General features: G+C 36.8%; 1 protein-coding gene and 1 pseudogene across 1 annotated transcript; both read right to left on the reverse strand.

Moving 5' to 3' along the window:
- Window positions 1–241: 241 nt before the first annotated feature.
- LOC128227316 (nicalin-like) lies at window positions 242–10,148 on the reverse strand. Its single transcript, XM_052937722.1, has 11 exons — window positions 9,884–10,148; window positions 7,707–7,897; window positions 4,684–4,828; window positions 4,341–4,519; window positions 3,867–4,059; window positions 3,409–3,533; window positions 2,903–3,093; window positions 2,529–2,646; window positions 1,247–1,410; window positions 847–979; window positions 242–667 (listed from the first exon to the last, which is right to left on the reverse strand). Exons 1-11 carry the CDS (start codon window positions 10,050–10,052, stop codon window positions 599–601), a joined length of 1,677 nt encoding a protein of 558 aa, XP_052793682.1. The 5' UTR covers window positions 10,053–10,148; the 3' UTR covers window positions 242–598.
- Window positions 10,149–11,417: 1,269 nt separating this feature from the next.
- On the reverse strand, window positions 11,418–16,642 carry LOC128227313 (putative amine oxidase [copper-containing]; annotated as a pseudogene).
- Between the last annotated feature and the right edge of the window lie 2,555 nt (window positions 16,643–19,197).

Consider the following 19,197-nt stretch of genomic DNA (forward strand, 5'->3'; position numbering starts at 1 on the left):
CAACAAAAGCAACATTACACAATCAGTGATTTGGTTAAGAAAAACAACAGGAGTATCATGCGTGTTCACCTGCTTGTAAAATTTTCAGGGGTTGTTCACTTTTCCTATGAAACAATAATGACATTCTTACCAAATGCAGATTAACGCTATACAGCTCATCACTTTTTTATTATTATAAATTGTGTAGACATGCAATTGCATGGGGGAATTGTATGTTATTTGAGCAAAAATCAAGTTCTCATCCAAGTAGAAAATGAATTTATGTTTGGCCGCTGTACAAAAAGGAACACGTAAATACATGTATTGATGTTTTTGCATAGAAAACTCATGGTTTGCAAGGTTTTTGCACCATACTTTTTATGCTTACATTTCTATCATATTAACAAATATGTTTTCTGTAAGGCAGGCGTATGCTGAAATGAACTCATTAATTAATGTCTCATCGAATGAGCACTAGAAGATATCAACTTTCCATAATCACATGCAATGAAAAACAAGCTTTGTGATTCAAACAGGCTGATAGTTCTTTGGTCAGGAAAGCTCATTTTGTGGATATTTACAGCATTTTACACTAGTAGAACACTTAATTTTCATCATGTTAGTTCACTTTGGTGGCTTTCACTGGACGGGTAATCTTGATAAACAGGGCTAACAAAACGTGGAAATTCTGAAACAGAATAAATAGAAAATTTGCACTAAGTTAGTAACATTAGAAACAGATTTTCATTCTGACTTTTTTTGCAAACAGTTCAGCACATTAAACATTATGTTTGAAATCAATATTAAGTGTAAATTTTGTTGTTTTTTGCAGATATCAAAACCCTTTAAATGTAACCATTTCTTTACCTGGACAAGAAAATAAATAGCTGTTAGGTAGCCGCCAATAGCTACAGCCAGGAAGAGATCAAACACAGCTGGTTTTACGTTAAAAGCATTCATTTTGTACTCTGCTCCATCATAGAATAAGAACTCCGGGTCTCTGAAAGTACAATTAAAACAGCTTCATAAAACAAATATAGTGCTTCATCTAATATTTTTTGCTGTTATTTCACATTCTGATAAGAATATGAGTTTAGTTTACATAAATACGTAATTGTCAGTATTAAGTAGTGGAAAAAAGGTAACATGACATCTAGTTTTAGTAACTAAAGAAAATAGTTCAGGTCTCAATAATATAATCTAATGAAAATCTTAAGGCATTGGTAAAAATGGCGCTTGAAATGTAGCACAGCTAATATGTGTATACCTTTTGTCTGTTTTGACAGTGGATCGTTTGACGTCCTTGAGGTACCTGGCCATGGTTTCTTCGAGGGTGGTGAGGAGGCTGGCGTCGCGGGGCAGAAGCTGGGCAGCACGGGGGGTTGAGGTCAGGTGGTCTAACCATGCGGACACTAGCTCACCCTGCACATCCTGCACACAGAGAACATGAGTAATGAAGCTTTGATATAAATATCCCGATGATTTTTTTTAAATCAATGCAACTATTGGAGGTTACTAAAAAAAGGTTGAAATTAAATTGTTTACCTATCTGGAAATGATTTTTTTTTTTTACTGGATAAAGACTTAATATTAATTGTTAAAAAAGTGTTTTAATAATAATAATTTCAGTTTAAATGACTTATATCAGACCTTAAACGAAACTGTTACAGTGAGTAAGAGATATCCCTTTATTATTAGTTAGTTCTGCAAATGATAGTCTATATCCCTTGTCTACTGTGAAATCATTAATGTTCGTGGGGCATTTATGTTCGTGGTTTTCGTGGGTTGGGTGATCCACGAATTCAAGATCCCACGAAATATAAACCCTTTATTCACTTTTTCAATTGCCTTGTTACGTACATACTCTAGTATATTCTTAACAGAGGTCGCAGTATACAGTGTTAAAACCTGTCTCACTGTATAACTTACGATCATTATTCTGTTAATGTATTATATCTGCCTTTAACAAATAATGAACCAAATCAATTAAATGTGTTTTATGCAGCAAATGACAGTTATCAGCACGTGGTTAAACGTGTGCTGTTAATGAAAATCTTGAGTTTACAAGATGTTCGTGATGAGTGTCCATACTCGATTTTTTTATTTAATGAAATAATTAATCAATTACTAGTACATTGAAGGTTACTAAGCACCGAACGTGACAATATACGCACCTTTTCGGTGTTTTCACAATTTGCAAAATTCTTAATTGGCATTCAATGGCTTCCCCTATCTGTATTTATGATCAGGGTACATCTTCTTTTATTACCTTTATTCCCAATTAAATCGATACGTGACATGGGTATATGCACTAATTGGCATGTCGTACCACATTAGCGAGTGTCATAAACCGAGTGACGTAGAAGACGGAAATCACGGGCCAGCGCGTGGATATTATGCAAACGATCGCATCTTCGATTTTTTTTTCAAAAATGAAAATCCACGAATTCAAGTACCCACGAAATTGTTTTTGTTCGGCAAACCACGAAATTTCATGCCCACGAACATTAATGATTTCACAGTATTTCATACTGGTTGCATGTACATACAAGGGTATCAGAGAACAGCTGCACATTTCCCTGTGAGGTAAGGTTATACACGTGTCTGGCCAATGTCTCTGCTACAATGCGGATATTTCGTACAAGTACTGTTTCATCTACTCTTGACCTGAAACATATAAAACTTGCCTGAAACTTAAAATATCCTATACTAGTATTGTTCTTACTACCATAACATGAGCTTAATTAACCTGATGTTGCATATTGTGCTTACTACCATGACTTTATAACTGCCATAACATGAGCTCAGTTTACCTGGTGTTGAGTACTGTGCTAACTTTAAAACTACCATATCATGAGCTTAGTTAACCTGGTCTCCAGTATTTTGCTCACTTTATAGCTACCTCGACATAAGCTGAGTTTACCTAGTATCTAGTATTGTGCTTCTATCCAAGGCCTTGTGTGAATCTAGGTGTGAGAGTGTGAAGGCTGGGAGGCGCTTCATGCTGTATCGCTCATGCTCCCAGGCCAGAATCTCATCGGCTAGGTTGATCTTCTTGTGCACCATCTTGAATCCAACGTCTGGATAGAATGTCTGAATGACCTTTTCCAGGTGCTGAGGAGAAATGTTTAGCTTTCAGTTTAAATGTATCAGTAATTCCCTTCTATTTTGATCATTTTACAATGTGATATCTGATCAAATATCATAATTGAAAGTTAAGTCCGGAATTAATAACATGGTATTACGCAAATAGTTTATGCTTTACAAGAACAACACAAAACCTCTTCGCTAACAAATCACCAATAAAATCTGAAGTCTTCAGCAGAGTTATTACCTTACTTGCATTTTAATGAACACTTAGCTTAGATGGCATTTATTTCATACAAGGGATGAACATACTGTAGGGATGAACATATTGTTTTTAGGCACCTGTAAGAACTCATATGCTGACGAGTCTTCTTTCGGGGGTTTGGAGACATGTAGATGGAGCATGTTATCCCTGCCGATACTGTCCAAGCACAGCACATATGCAATGTCTGATAGCAGAGTGCTCTCTGGAAAGTATCATCCATTTCAATCATTCCATACATTTACATTCTTTATACACAACAAAACTAAATAAATTATATGTTTGAAAATAGATAAAGCTTTAATACATTAGCCACTAATAATCATTTCATAATAAATTCTTACAGTACAGAACTGGTTCAGCTTAGAACTATCATGTAAGTGATGTTGTGAACTTGTGAGGCAAATACAGCACATACCAGACATTTCATATCCCATACTGTCAGAGCAGTGTACATTAGCAAAATCAACAAGTTTGGTAATAAAAGTTCAGTTCTAGATTATAAGGGTTTGATGTTGATTTCATAATCTTCCTTTACCAATATTATCTAGTGAGTCCTCAATCCACTTTTTTGATCCAAGGTAATTGAATTTGCCTGCACCAGAAAGCAGGAAAACAAGGTTGAACTTGGCATGAGTGCGAGAGTTGGTGTACAGCTTGGAGAAGAGGCGGGCAAGCTCTAAAATAGCTATCACTCCACTGCCATTTGAGTCTGCACCAGTGGATAGGCTCTAGATAAAAAAACATCATAAATATATTTTCAAACATCCTTTTTGTATCAGGTTTGGTTATAGGCTGGTATGTTGCTATAATATTGCTATCGATTGCTTAACAATGAAAAACAAAAGTTGCATGCAGGTCAATTTCAAATTGTTCAAATATTTGAAGTACTAATGACAGCGAAAGTGCGGAATCGGTGGACAAAGTTGGTATGTAGATATGGACGTGATAATAAATCTTGTCTTGAAAGATAAAATATAATATGTATCAAGCAAACAAACATAATTCTTACTGGGGCAATGCCAAAAGCATCATAGTGTGTGACAATGGCGATGGTTGGCAGCTGCTCTTCTATGCCGTAACCAGACAGGTGCCCTTGGATGTTGGAGATCTGGAAGTCTGTCAAGGCTTTCCCTGCCACACCACTCTGTACCATCTGAAAACCATTGGCTGACGCAGAGCTGAACAAAGCTGAAACAGGAAACCGTGGAATTATTTTATCTGAACAGCTTAAACCTTCATAAAGGGAAGGTAGACTTTCCGCATGCTTACTGCGCTAGCAAGAATGATGTGCTATGCGAAATATGAATATCACTGAGTAACCCATTAATAGTTCTATACAAATAGGCACATACCTTCCACAGCAGTAGCAGCATCATCCCCAGATCCAGCTATGACTGACTGGTAGATGTTGAGAATTTCAGGTGTCTCCCAAGCAAAGTAGACAGGTACACTACTATCCTCTGTCCCCAGTAACTCCTGCTCCACGAGTTGCAGATGCTAAATGAGATAGAGACATGTATCATAATTATGTAACAGTATACCTTATGCCTTAGTTGCAATGATATTCAGTTTTTAAAATAACAGTAATGCATAAATCAAATTATGCTTGGGCGCATGTGAGTTTGGTTTGTGGTCACCAAGCCGGACAAGTGGGTTTTCTCCGGGTTCTCCGTTTTCCCCCACAACACAAGACCACACTCTCGCGTAAAATCGTGCCAACGAGAGTGATTAAAATAATGTTGTTATAACTTGTTTCACAATCGTTGTAAAATAAATATGTTTAAGGCCAAAAAAAAAAATAGATGTGTTTCTGGTGGCATGGTCAAAAAAAAGAGGGTCGGTAGGTAGGGATTTTTTTTTAATTTTTTTTTAATCTTTTATCGGATCATAACTAAGTGGTGGAGGGTGGACTGACTGACTGACTTTTATCGGATCATAACTAAGTGGTGGAGGGTGGACTGACTGTAATACCACAGGGGCTGAAGGAAAATGTTTATTTTGTTTTGGACAATTCAAAGAACTCATCTAAAAGGGGAAAAAAACAACAACAAAGGAGCTATTTTGGTGATGATTGTGGGACTTGGGATTCAAAAACTGGGGCTTCAACATATATATTATATACGAACAGAGACTTTAGAAAAAAGGAGATGAAAGGGAAGACACGTGACAGTTACTTGTTACCAACAACTGTCCGTCAATCGCCGCTTCACTGGTGATCCCCCAATTTTCTTAGGCCCCATGTTCATACACGACCACAGTGATTTTGAAACATATAGTCACTTTTTCCATCACCTGAAGCTCAAGTTAGGAGTCAGTTCCGACAAATTCAGGTAATTTTATTATGTGTATGACTTATGTTTTATGCAGCCTTCCATGTCCGATGTTAATCAAATGTATATGTCATGTATGTAGAGAAATGATGAAAAATAAAATAAAAATTTAGTATTAAGTTAACTGTATATATTTGTCATGTTCTTACTTCACCTTAAACATATCAATAAATCGTATTTCGGTTGAGAACAGGAGAATACTCTTATTGGCTAAATAAAGGAAATTCTTTTGTCAAAAAACTCATTATTTCTAGATATTGTTTTATAATTTTTGGCTACAATGTGTAAAATCATTAAATATATATGAATATTAAAAATAAATATAATAGCAAGCGTCTTTCGGTAAATTTCTATCATGTTTACTCCAGTATAACCATATCCATAAATCGTATTTCGGTTGACGACGGGAGATAACTCTATTTGACTAAAAAAGGGAAATTCTTTTGTCAATCAAGTCATTATTTCTAAAAAAAACAAATTTAATTTTTGGCTACAATGCGTATAATCATTATATATACAAGATTATTTAAAAATAAATGCATTAGAATGCGTCTTTCGGTAACTTTTATGCGTATTTCGGTAATTTTATCCGTCTTTCGGTAAATAATCGTATTTCGGTAAGTCTAGGGACCCCATTTTGACGCTAAGCTAAAGTATTGGCGAATAGTTTGTGTGTCGTCGCCGTCTAACATTTACGAATCATTTTAATATCGTTGTCGTCTTAATTATCATTTGAACCCGAGAACATCGTCGGCGTGGGTCGAAGGGTCATAAAAAAATACGGTCGGTCGGGCCACCAGAAACACATCTATTTTTTTTTTTGGCCTAAACTAAATTAAACTAGAGTTGTCACAGGAGTGACGAATACCCCCAAATGCTGCCTGGACACAGGAATGGCAAACCATTCCTTTGAAAAGAGGCCATAACTCCAAGGTTACTGCACACTGCATCTTCTTTTATCATGCATGTATTGTTTTATTTAAATCTGTTGAGTAATTTAGAAGTTACACTGCTGACAAGATAAACTAGCCTTTCATGAGTTATCGTCCGGAAACCGTTTTTCTATTTTTAGTAACAGTGACCTTGACCTTGGCCCCACCAGCCCCAATATCGAACTTGACCTGTATCTTCTGATGTTACACCTGTGTACCAAACTGTATCTTCTGATGTTACACCTGTGTACCAAAAATTGTTCAAATCTGTCTAGCATGAAATATCGTCCGGAAACCGTTTTTCTATTTTTAGTAACAGTAACCTTGACCTTGGCGCCACCAGCCCCAATATCGAATTTGACCTGTATCTTCTGATGAAACACCTGTGTACCAAAAATTGTTCAAATCTGTCAAGCCTTTTATGAGTTATCGTCCGGAAACCGTTTTTCTATTTTTAGTTACAATGACCTTGACCTTGGCCCGACCAGCCCCAATATCGAACTTGACCTGTATCTTCTGATGTTACACCCGTGTACCAAAAATTGTTCAAATCTGTCTAGCCTTTCATGAGTTATCGTCCGGAAACCGTTTTTCTATTTTTAGTAACAGTGACCTTGACCATGGCCCCACCAGCCCCAATATCGAACTTGACCTGTATCTTCTGATGTTACACCTGTGTACCAAAATTTTTTCAAATCTGTCAAACCTTTCATGAGTTATCGTCCGGAAACCTTTTTCTATTTTTAGTAACAGTGACCTTGGCCCCACCAGCCCCAATATCGAACTTGACCTGTATCTTCTAAAGTTACACCTGTGTACCAAAATTTTTTCAAATCTGTCTAGCCTTTCATGAGTTATCGTCCGGAAACCGTTTTTCTATTTTTAGTAACAGTGACCTTGACCTTGGCCCCACCAGCCCCAATATCGAACTTGACCTGTATCTTCTGATGTTACACCTGTGTACCAAAATTTTTTCAAATCTGTCTAGCCTTTCATGAGTTATCGTCCGGAAACCATGAAAACCGACAGACAGACCGACCGACCAACCGACAAGCTCACTCCAATATACCCCCTCAAACTTCGTTTGTGGGGGTATAATGATGCAAAACGTACCTGCTGAAGACTGTCTGCCATGCTGTTAAGGTCTTGAGGCAAGAGCACAATCAGCCCTCCTGCCTTTTGATCCACCAAGTCCTGGTACCTGGCCCCTGTCACTTCTTTCAATCTTGCAATGATACACCTTCTTGTTACCATTTTTGCATCAAGTGGTCTTGCTTCCATATTAATAAGAGACATCTTACTCCCTGAAATGACGGATGCAAAATTTCAACATTTTCATTAACTATATTTTAACTAATTCACTGGTAACTGCAATACGGGTTGAGTACCTAAATCCTAGGGATAAAATGATGATCCAGTATTGTCGAAAGTCGATTATTAGTGTCCGAGGTCGGCGATAATCGATTTCATTATTCCATAATCGATTATCGCTAATGTACGGCAAAGGAAAGTAACCATGTTGTGTATGTACTGATTTTCTTTAAAACGGGAAACGGTACAGACTTATACGGGGTTACACGGCAATTTATTCTCAATTATTTTAGAATTATGTTATCTCCTATAAACATTTTACTAAATTATCAATTGTAACCTGGAATGTATAACAAAACAGCATATATAAAACATAATTGATTGTAATATGTTTTTTTTTTATTTAAAGACATGTATGTACAAACCAATATAGTTTTGGTTATATTTGTAATATATTCACTTGTTCCGTTTCGATTATATAATCGATGATTGATCAAAATGGCTCGTCCGATTATTTTCGATGATCGATTATGACTTTGGTCCGATTTTCAATCCCTACTAAATCCTGCCACATTTTGATGGTTTTCTTCATCATCTTTCTTAAGTTTTAAACGATTTCAGGGTTCAACATTAACGAAAGTCTGACTATCTAAATTCCAAAGCTGGTAGTCCAACGGGACAAGTTGATTTCAAATAAAAAAAAGATCTCAAGTCAAGATCATCTGTTAGGGCTTTAAATTAAGTAATATAAAAGCAATGTTTCATGCAATATGGATTGTCTACATGTTACAAGAAATTGAGGAAACAGGTGTAAGCCATAGAAATTGGGCTGTAATTGATTTGCGTGGTGAATTGTTACACCAGTGAGATATCACATTTTTCTTGTTTTAAGGGTTTTTTTTTATAAATTTTTAATGGTGTGTTATTGTTTTTAAAGAGAACTTCGAAATATAAAAATATAACAGTCATTTTAACGACATTGACAAATATATTTTCATCTAGAGACATCTGTGATCTGTCATCTACAAATCATGGTAGACCTTTCAGCTATTGGTTTTCTTTGCCATATCACAGACCTATAAACCTGTATACGTCCGTGGCCATATATGCCTCAGCAATTAAAATGTAAAATTAAGTCAATAAATGTTAGTGAACACACTTGAATTGTGTTAGAAATCATTTGAGATGAAAAGATTCAGGTCAACACAAGTATTGTTTCTGTCTACTTGGCTGACTGATAAAGTGAAAGGAGAAGTTAATGTCAAGATCTGGATTTATTAAAAAGGTACATGAACACTCTACAAAAACAATAACGATTAGGCTGATGGGCAGCCACTAGATTTGATAGGGATTTTAACTGTTTTTATCATCATTGATCTGTTTCACACTTCAAAATGACCATATACACAATACATATGAGACTATGCTCCAGGGTGAGCCCTGCAATGCTGCATAACCAATAAAAATAACTGATGACGCTACAAATGAGGTTCAAACCACTGACCCTCTTAAACCAGTTATAGAGTAAATTATATCAATATATGCTAACCAGTAACCACTTGGCAAACGCAACTGAAATATATGCAATTTCTGTTTCACATATTGTGGTAAACCTGAGAGGAAAAGTGTGCCCAGCATTGGGCTCTAACCCACGACCGCCAGAACACTAGCATGGTGCTCTAACCAACTGATCTTAACGGGCGGCTGGGGCGCTCATTTGGGATTTAGGACCCAGTCTCTTCAAAGGCTCGAGTTTGGATCCCACTGCTGCCACCATTGTGGTTAATCTGGGAGGAAGTGTGCCCAGTGTGGGGCTTGAACCCACAACCTCTATAACACAAGCTGGGTCCTCTAAGCAACTGATCAAACAGGGTGGCTGTTTTTACCCCACACACACTCTAAAATATGTTCAAATGCGTAAAAGTTTGTTAAATTTGAAAACACTTTTTAAAAAAATTAAAAAATACAGCCATACTTACCAACTTTCATATCATAACGATCGAATTGCTGCATTCGATAAATTGCAAATTCGTGTGCAGCATTTACCGGCGACACCGGTGAAATGATGATAAAAATTGGAATAAAGAATAGAAATGAAAATGGGAAACAGTTTTTAAACATTTCAACTAATTCACCTAAACCTTCCATTGCTCAATACGGAAGGTATAAACACTCGATTTGCAAATAAATATCTAAATTTCTTTTTGGCAAGTTCTCACGCCTGACGTATACAAGGGGAACAATTTGTTAAAAAACGCTACCCTAATGAGCATAGTATTCCTAGAATGCGAAACATTGTGTTCATCTAAAGAGCGAAAATACCAAAAATATCAAGGGAGTACAGTATGACTCAGTTTTAACAGTCTAACGTATGAATGTAAATCATTTGGGTCTGTCAACGCGTGTTTTGTTCACACAAAAAACATTTATATCAAAGGCGGTTCCAGGATTTGACGTCAGAGGTGCGTGGCTTAGGGGTAAGACCTTTTAACTTGCTCCCCTCCGTTCAGAACTGAAATATATTTGATGTCAATGTTGGAAGGGGTGGGGGCTACTCCCTAAAGAAAATTGTAACATATCTTGTCCGAGATGTTACCCCTTTAATCTTGGACGGTTTTATTATACGGGGTTCCGACATCCCCCCCCACCGCCCCCGCCGCCCCCAACCGTCAAGTAAAGATATGAATCAGTTAGAATAAAGTGAATCGAAATCGTAAGTGCATATTTTGTTATATACATTAAAAAGGAACTGTAATAAATAATGATACTGTATCCACAGTCTAGAAACAGGACTCCATCTGCGCCTATTTTCCGAACGGTGTCTTATATATGTAACACGAACGGGGTAGGAAATAACTACATAATGACGCGTTGGCAAACGGTTGTTGGCTTTGGCGCAAAAAATATCTCTAACTTACACTGTGGACCCGCCTCTAGTGGAAAATAATATGCCGCGAAGTTTGTGCTGCGGGTGGCTTTAATTTCTCAAAAAGGGCTTAGCCATGAAAACAGTAGCAAAACAAATTGTATCGTTTATTAAAACACGTCAATATAAACACGAAAATGTATTACAATTTCTTTGACATAAAACCTTTGCTTCAAATGATATAGATTAAAATCGTGTAAAATATAATCGGGTTGTAGCTGCCCCTATTACAAACGCAATGTAAACATTACTTGTGGATTAGAAAAAACGATTATGTATAAACTGTTTATGACCACATACATACACATGTAAACAAAACTGTTCAAAAAATATATTGAACGTCTGAACTCAGTTAAAGTGAATATAATTAACTGTGACTATAAAATCACATCGCTAACATAATGCTGACCACCGCTTTCATGATTTAATGAGCACGTGGTTGACTATAATAATGACACTGAGCATCACGTGGCTGATTATAATTATGACACTGACACTGAGCATCGTTCAGAATGCTTGAAAATTCTCGCTTCTAAAAACTATAGTATGCATAATTATGCACCGTCGAATAAAAATGAAACAATTTATTACGAAAACAAAAATGTGCTATTTTTTTTCCAATTCTTCCTTAGGGTACACTTGGCGTAAAATACAGTCAGCACTCTCAAATGCGCCATATTGTTCTACCCGAGCCCCATCAAGTGGACGTGTCTCATACAATGGCGTTATCCGGACCGCATCACGCGAGTGCATGGATGGGTCCTCGTCAAGGTAGTTGAAAGGCATGATGTGGAACGACAGCTGGGAACCAACCGTGGTTGTGGTCGGCAGGTTCTCAGTCTGCGGCAAGTGTTGCGTTCCTATGGTGATCCACGTCACTAAATCCTGCAAACGTGATAAAAGAAAGGTAAAATATTTCGTCTGAGGAAAATGATGAATGGAGCCGCTGACGTTAATAATCAATAATTTATTTATACTGGCGAACTTCTTTTTTGGAGATAGCAGGTAAAATATGAAACAGATACGTCATTGCGGAAATAACTGAGAAGCGAGTTTGATTAATTTCAAAAACAGATTAGACAGATGGTCCCGCTTCTATTGTTTGCTATCGTTTTCAAAACTGATAACTACAAACAAATCTCGCATAATCTGATAATAGACGGAGTAAAGTATACTCGATGCAAAAACGCATATATTTTAAATTAATTTATTTTTGGCTCTTTCGGTATCAATTTCCGATAATAAACCCATTACCGGTGTTTAAATATAAATATCAACAGTAAAATCATACACTAAATTAAAACATAAAGGCTAAGGTTTTTTTTGTCTTTTTAGTAACATACGCAACAAATACTAATGATTTAATGGACGAATATATGCCATATTTATAAGCATGAATCACTAGCGGATCTAGGTTAGGTGGGGCAACGCACCCGCCCCCCCCCCCCCCCCCTAGAATTTTATTTTAATTTAGGAGAAAAAAGTAATGACATACGCCCAAAAAGCACCATTTCGGTGCTTCAGCAGTACTGACCTGATCAACGAGAGTGTCGTTGTCCTCAATATAACGGATGAAGTTGACGGCGGGGCTGCGCGCGTCCCACATGGTGAATACAGACGAGCTCCTCTCCTCTTCAGGTCGGTAGCGCGTTACCGCCATTTGGTAGCGGGCCCACGACACGGAGGGTTCGAAACCATAACCCTCAGGATGCAATTGCTTTGTCATTTTATGAATTTCCACTCTGTAGCCACGTGGATTTCCCAGACTAGAAATATGGCCATAATTAGAAAACACGTGGACCTTAGGAGTATCAAAGTTATACTTATATGTGGCTCCTAATTCGCTGGTTTTAAGTTCTCTTACTACTCGTGTTTGGTATAACGAACGTTCTGGAAACCACTGATCATTTTCTTCTTTTGATTTTATGTTTAGTGTTTCATATCTATTTTGGGTTCCTTTAATGTCAAGATCAACTTTAAAGTGAAATAAATGGTTATGCAATGCAGCTGATACGTGTTCGTGAACGTGCGTACCATAGATGGCTTCTTCCGGGAAGAAAAACGCCGTTCCCAAGTACCCTGTCATTGAAACCTTGGTTTCAACCGCCCCGGTTGAATAAAACATAAAGTCAAATACATAATCATAGTTAAGCACGGATATAATTGACCTTATCACAAGAACTATTTCTTCCAAGCCACCATAGAGCGCGCCTGAGCGTCCATATGCTCGATGACGCCTAATAGGTGTATGTTTGTTTAATTCAAATACACAAAAGGCATTTTCATACGCGCGTCCTCCGCCCTCGTTGGACGTGTACAGGTAATTGTCGACAAAACTAGCGTGGCCCGGACAGTCAACCCCCGGGAGGAGGCCCCGAAAACGCGTCCCGTACATGCCGGCGCCGTCGGCGTAGTTCATCACTTGAGAGTACGGGTTGTGACCGCTATACATGACCGCCACCTCCTGCATGCTGAGTTCATATAATATCCTTTCTTCTTGAAAGCGTATGTTAAGGAGTTGTAGGCCGCCTGTTGTTGATACCCGGAAGTTCATCTTCCAGTTCATGTACTGTATCTCATTGTCGATGATGCTGTAACGTTTTCCGTCAGGTTCAAATTGTCTTGGAGCACGCTGAGGCCTTTTTGGTGATAATGGCGCCCGGAAACGCATTGTGCTCCATTCATAATCTTCTTGCTTTGGAAATTCAATTCGCGTTTTAGTTATGTTTCCACTTTCGTATTCTTGCAAAAACACAGTCAAGTTTGGAAACATTTGGTTCGCGTACCAGATTTGTTCAACCGTCCACTCAGTCGGACGGACGGATGTCGTATCAACGAGAAACTGGAAATCGAGCGGACGGACAGAAGAAAACTCAATGTCATGTTGAAACCAGAACCAAGACTTCCTTTTACCTGCGGGGATGAATGAACTAGCGACCGGGGCCATGGATATTTTCAAACATTTGTCCCCACATTTCATTGGCATTGCGTCGTAACTTTCCTTTAAGACATGCCCAGCGCGCTTTGTTATTTGAGGCAATATGTATCTGAAAATTGAAAAGAATTCAGCCGTTGAAAATGGTCTATAAATGAAAGGAACTTGAGTTTGACGCCTATCAGTCTTCAACAAATGGGCATATATCTTGTCACCGATGCCTCCAACCTTGTATTCATCAACTGTTGGCGGATCGTCAGCCCCTCGGAAGAGGTAAACAGTTGCCATTCGTTCTGGTTTCTTACCTCGTCCGCTCAAATATGCGAGAACATTCTCCTTGTCTGGCAATTTCATTTCTATCGAATGAATGCAATTTGATTCTATTGATAACTTGTCTGGTGATTCTAATTTCAAATCTGGCTGAGAGTTGAGAAACTCTACCACTTCGTAGATTTCGGTTTCAGTTAATTCCTCAAAAACGTCACTGCCGTTTGTTTTGATTGGCACAGAACACTCCAAATATCGTCTGTTTCTGCCCTTTGATCGGTCATGTTGCGTGTTTTGCTCGCACGGCGCCGGGTAGCGGTTGCCGGGATGCTTGTTGAGAGCGACCATGCACATGAGGGTTATAAAGAGCACTAGGGAGGTGAGGGCAAACAGCCAAGTGAGAAGCACCCATATCCCTCGGGGGCGCCACTTTTCTTCCGAGCCTTCCTCTTCCGCCTATAAAGAATTAATGAAACAAGTAATAATACGCCATTAACTACACTCATGACATTGTATAGTGTTTGAAAAGGGGGACCGAGTGGGGAACACAAGTGTTCACGTTTGCTAGGGCGTAAACAAATAATGTTTGTTTCCGTTTTCATGCCTCCCCCCAAAAAAAAAATAAAAAAAAAATAAATAAAATAAAAATAAATAAATAAATAAATAAATAAATAAATAAATAATAAAAATAAATAAAAAATAAATAAATAAATAAATAAATAAATAAATAAATAAATAAATAAATAAATAAATAAATAAATAAATAAATAAATAAATAAATATATAAATAAATAAAATTAAGAAAAATATAAGGTAGGTGGGTCGGAAAATCTTTTTTACAAGTCAACTTGTTTGTTCCCAAACTATACATTAAATGTTAAGAACATCTAAACAATCAGTATTAGCATCACTGGTATTGTTAAAATCCAAAACACATCATGTTCAGCCTTTGAAAGAAAACAAATCAAACAAATTAAAAAAAAAAACTCAAGAGAAAGGTTTAGCGTCGGGGCAAAAATAGAGTACGTCGGGAAATTGGAAACGAACATTTTCTACGCCTAAGCATTAGACACTAGTACGGATGATATGCGTCTGTTTCAGCCATATATAATATATTTCCCAGATAGGACACACAAACGATTCTTTGCAGTTGTGTTCCAAGCAAGTATGAAAGCACATGGTTAGCATTGCTCGTTTGAATAAACGAATAACCCTTTTTTAATCGCACCATTTTGTATATTTTGAAAACAAATAAAAAAAACAAAAAAAACACCATCATCACCATCAACGACATCGCTGTCAACAACAACAAAAAGAACATCAATAATAAGTTTGTGTTGTTGATCTTTTTGATTATTTCGTAATAACGATTTATTATTTTGTGTTAACGTGAATTCGAATATTATTTTATATATAACGATTTAATTGTGTGTTTTTCACTGTCGTAATAACGAACTATCTATTCGTAGTTGTGAAACGTTTATTTTTTTAATTGATGCTCTGAGAGATCTTATAAATTTCAATTTTCAATTGAATTGAATTCAGTTTATTAAAGTAAACAAAGGCCACCGGCCCAAAATACACAAATTCTACAATAAACACTGTATTGAAGTTGCAACAAATGATTTACATAATTATCATGTTCAACAGACGGTATACGTATATTATTACTGTTAATGCTGTATTATTATTTTGTGTAGACATTAGATAGCAGAAATCATTTAAATTATAACCGGACGACTACCAATTAAAAATATATTGTCTACGAAAAACATCGAATCTAAGACATTCAAAGGATGCAATATATATTCACAATCAATATCTGTCAAATCTCGAGTCAGACAAAATTTACAAAGTCGCTCATCTTGTGGAATATAAATGAAGAAATACATAGTAATTCGTAGGTAGAGTTTCATTTTGATCCGCTGAACGTTTAAGTCGGAAGGCCTGGCGTAGACTTATCATTAAGAAGGCAAACAAATACATGCTAAATTTTTTAGTGTTCAGCGCGAAATGCAGCGCGAATGTCTTTATATTTTCAAGAGCACATGTGTATGCGTAAGTTTTTAAAAAAACTCACTTATATCACCAATCAATTACTCAATGGACTTGGCGGTTATTTTTCGTTACTTAATGAATGTTCGGCGTTTTTGTAATCTGCGTAATGGATTTTTGTTTGTCAGAGCTCTTCTTTTTAAATATGAAAATAATGGCGGGGACATAAGCCGGAACAGTAATATATATGTATTGTTGAACTGTTCAACTAATATCAAATATAAATTTAAGAAAAAAGGTTCAAGTTGAATATTTTTTTAATATCTGCGCAATTTCAAGTTTTCATAATTCTTATGCTTTATTTAGAAACGGGGTAATTAAATAACGATCAACTCAACTAATAAAAAGGCATGCAAAAGGTGATAATATACGTTGAAATGAATACAGTTAATAAAATGTAACTGTTCATATGCGTGTTTACCTTAATTTGTTCCTGGCTTTCAAAGTATTCATGAAAAATTCCTTTATTGTCATCTTTTGATGATTTACACTTATTCTTAGTTGACATTGTAATGTTATTAAACATTGAACACTTCAGATTGTGTCGATTCTGAAAAGCGCCTCACGTTATACCGTTCCAACGTTCGAGCCAAATGATACTGGATTACGCAAATTCATAAGGTCAACATGAAAAGTTTTTTGGTACATTTCCAAGTCCTTGCGCAAGTCTAATGTTTATTCATAAGGAGTAGAAAACGCTCCCATTCATTTCGTAGCTGCACTTTAACTTTGATATTTAATACGATGAATGTTTGTAAAACGTGTGTTTTATGTCCGAAGAACGCAGAAGCCTAAGGGCACTCGGCCAAAGATTAAGTGAACGTATGTTTCGCCTGTCCGATGCACGTGGCTTTGTTTGTAAACAAACCCGTGTCAATTTTACGCATGCGCATTTGTAAAGTGTGTCCCGGCCTTAAAATATTTCAACAACTAAATCCATTCCAAAAAGGAGAACCAGTTGTTGGCGGGAAATGTCGGACCAGCTGTAATAACTGTGGGAAAGTATCTCATTTAGTTTTTGGGCAAACGCCAGTTGGCTGCCAGAGGTATTTATTTCAATGATAGTACTCTCTTGGAATCTTGGCATGCAACATCAAACAATTTCGTGAAGAGATAGATTAGATAGTACTGAGGTGGTTGTGAGGTGAAACAGCGGGATGATGATGCAATCCTTGCAACATCGCCTACATAGATATTGCGAAGTCCTCCTTATTCTACCTAAATTGGAAACAAAAACGCATTGTTTTACGTCCACACTTCCTCGTATACATGTATAAATCATCGTTTAATTTGGGGTTTGCGTATGATATTTTAAGTTAAATATGCCAAACTGACCGTATACATGCTCGTTATGTTGTGACTTGCCAAACAGTTACTAACTGTAGAATGTTAGCATTCATAGCACGCACGCACGCACGAACACACACGCACGCACATACTCACATAGTTGAATTTCACAAGTTTGTTTATGCAAGACGAACACTTATTAGTTAAATTGCATCACTTTAACAGTTACATGTTTCCATTCTCAAGAAATTCATGAACTGCGTTGTTTAATAACATGCTCCAAGGCCAAACTTTAAAAGGCTGCTGATGGAATGTATGTCTATAGGACAACCCGCGTGAAGTCAGTACACTCAAGAATGTTCTCTAGGTTACTAGGCCAACAGATATGTGGTTTTAATTCCGGAATAATTGACGATAATTCGAAGGCGGAAATCGTACTATTCATAGAATACAGATGCTGCAAAGTGCCAAAGTCAGATGAAGATACGTAGGTCATAAATATCACCCAAGCGTCAAACATTCAGGCCTTTACGGTGTATAAACATAAAATTCATTATTATTTTGTATAAGTTAAGTCCAAGTATGATAAAGTAACGATATATATATATATATTTCAGTAAGGAATGCACATACATGGACATTTAAAATAAACAACACGTATAGTAAATAACAGTATACATACATGATATTATCAATAGAAAACTCTTATTTCCATTGTGGATCTTCGTTTTGGCGGCATGGCATAGGGAGGCATTGCATATTTAAGTAATAATATAGCTATAATCGAAATTGCACAAATATATTAAAAGTTAGTCTTTATGCATTAAAATAAATATTGCCGTAGTTGTATCACAGTCACTTTACATAATTTAGTAGCATAGAGTTATAAGTTGAGAAAGTTAAATATTATTATCACAATATAGTATGAATATTTTAACTAATTTTGAGAAAATTTAATAATTATCAAGGGAGGGAACTCTTTCTCAGCGCCGAATGTTTAATTGTCCGCCCCTCTTAATTTGGCGCCTTTCTCACTTGTTCTCTAGTTTTAATCCGGTTCGGACGTGTGTTTTTAAATGAAAAAAGCCTTTTAATAGCATAACTAATTATGCCAAATTATCTAAAAAAGATTCTTTACTAGCAATTTAAAAACATGTAATTTCTTAGTCTGTGCGATACAAGATGGCAACTTGTTCCATAAAGAAATACCAGAAAAGAAGAAGGACTTTAACCCAAAACCTTTGACCTCTGGAACAGCATAAGCCCCTTTCTGACATAACCTTGTCCTATGTGTGTGTACAGTATCTTGGGAGATTATAAGTATCTTATTTTCACTAAGCACAAAAGAGTTCCAGCAAAAAATACATTTTCGGCCATGGAAGATACTTATAATCTTCCATGGCCGCTCGTGTAAGATAGGTTCATCCCAACCTGAGCGTATGGTGTTTTGCGGAAACAAAGTTTACCGAGTTTCCGCAAAACACCCCGCGCGAGGGTCGGGATGAACCTATCTTACACGAGCGGCTATGGTAGATGCTTTTTCGCCCACCTCAGTTAAACAAAATTAAGTAAAAATGTATTTTTTTGCTGGAACTCTTTTGTACTGGGTGAAAATAATTGCGTACGGATATGCGATAATTCGTGGTTGTCATGGATATTCGCGCAGTGATTCAGAGTATGTAAATGGTCTGACCGCTCTTTAAATAGTTCTAAGAAGAGTGAAACATTATTTCTTGAAAGGTGCGTGAAAACTGTTTTCTGGTGACATTTGAAGCGAGAAATAATTAACTAGCGTTCTAAATATTGCCACAATACAAGGTTTC

This window comes from Mya arenaria, chromosome 3 (assembly GCF_026914265.1).
Source record: "Mya arenaria isolate MELC-2E11 chromosome 3, ASM2691426v1".
NCBI classification, from domain to species: Eukaryota; Metazoa; Mollusca; class Bivalvia; order Myida; family Myidae; genus Mya; species Mya arenaria.

What these genes read in the sequence shown, in the direction of transcription:
- LOC128227316 (XM_052937722.1), bottom strand. Translation starts at nt 10,052, where the DNA reads ATGGAAGGTTTAGGTGAATTAGTTGAAATGTTTAAAAACTGTTTCCCA. An exon ending in AGCTGTTCTCTGATACCCTT is followed by an intron (nt 1,411 to 2,528) that starts GTATGTACATGC and finishes CTCTGTGTGCAG; the next exon opens with GATGTGCAGGGTGAGCTAGT. An exon ending in CTATTTATTTTCTTGTCCAG is followed by an intron (nt 668 to 846) that starts GTAAAGAAATGG and finishes ATTCTGTTTCAG; the next exon opens with AATTTCCACGTTTTGTTAGC.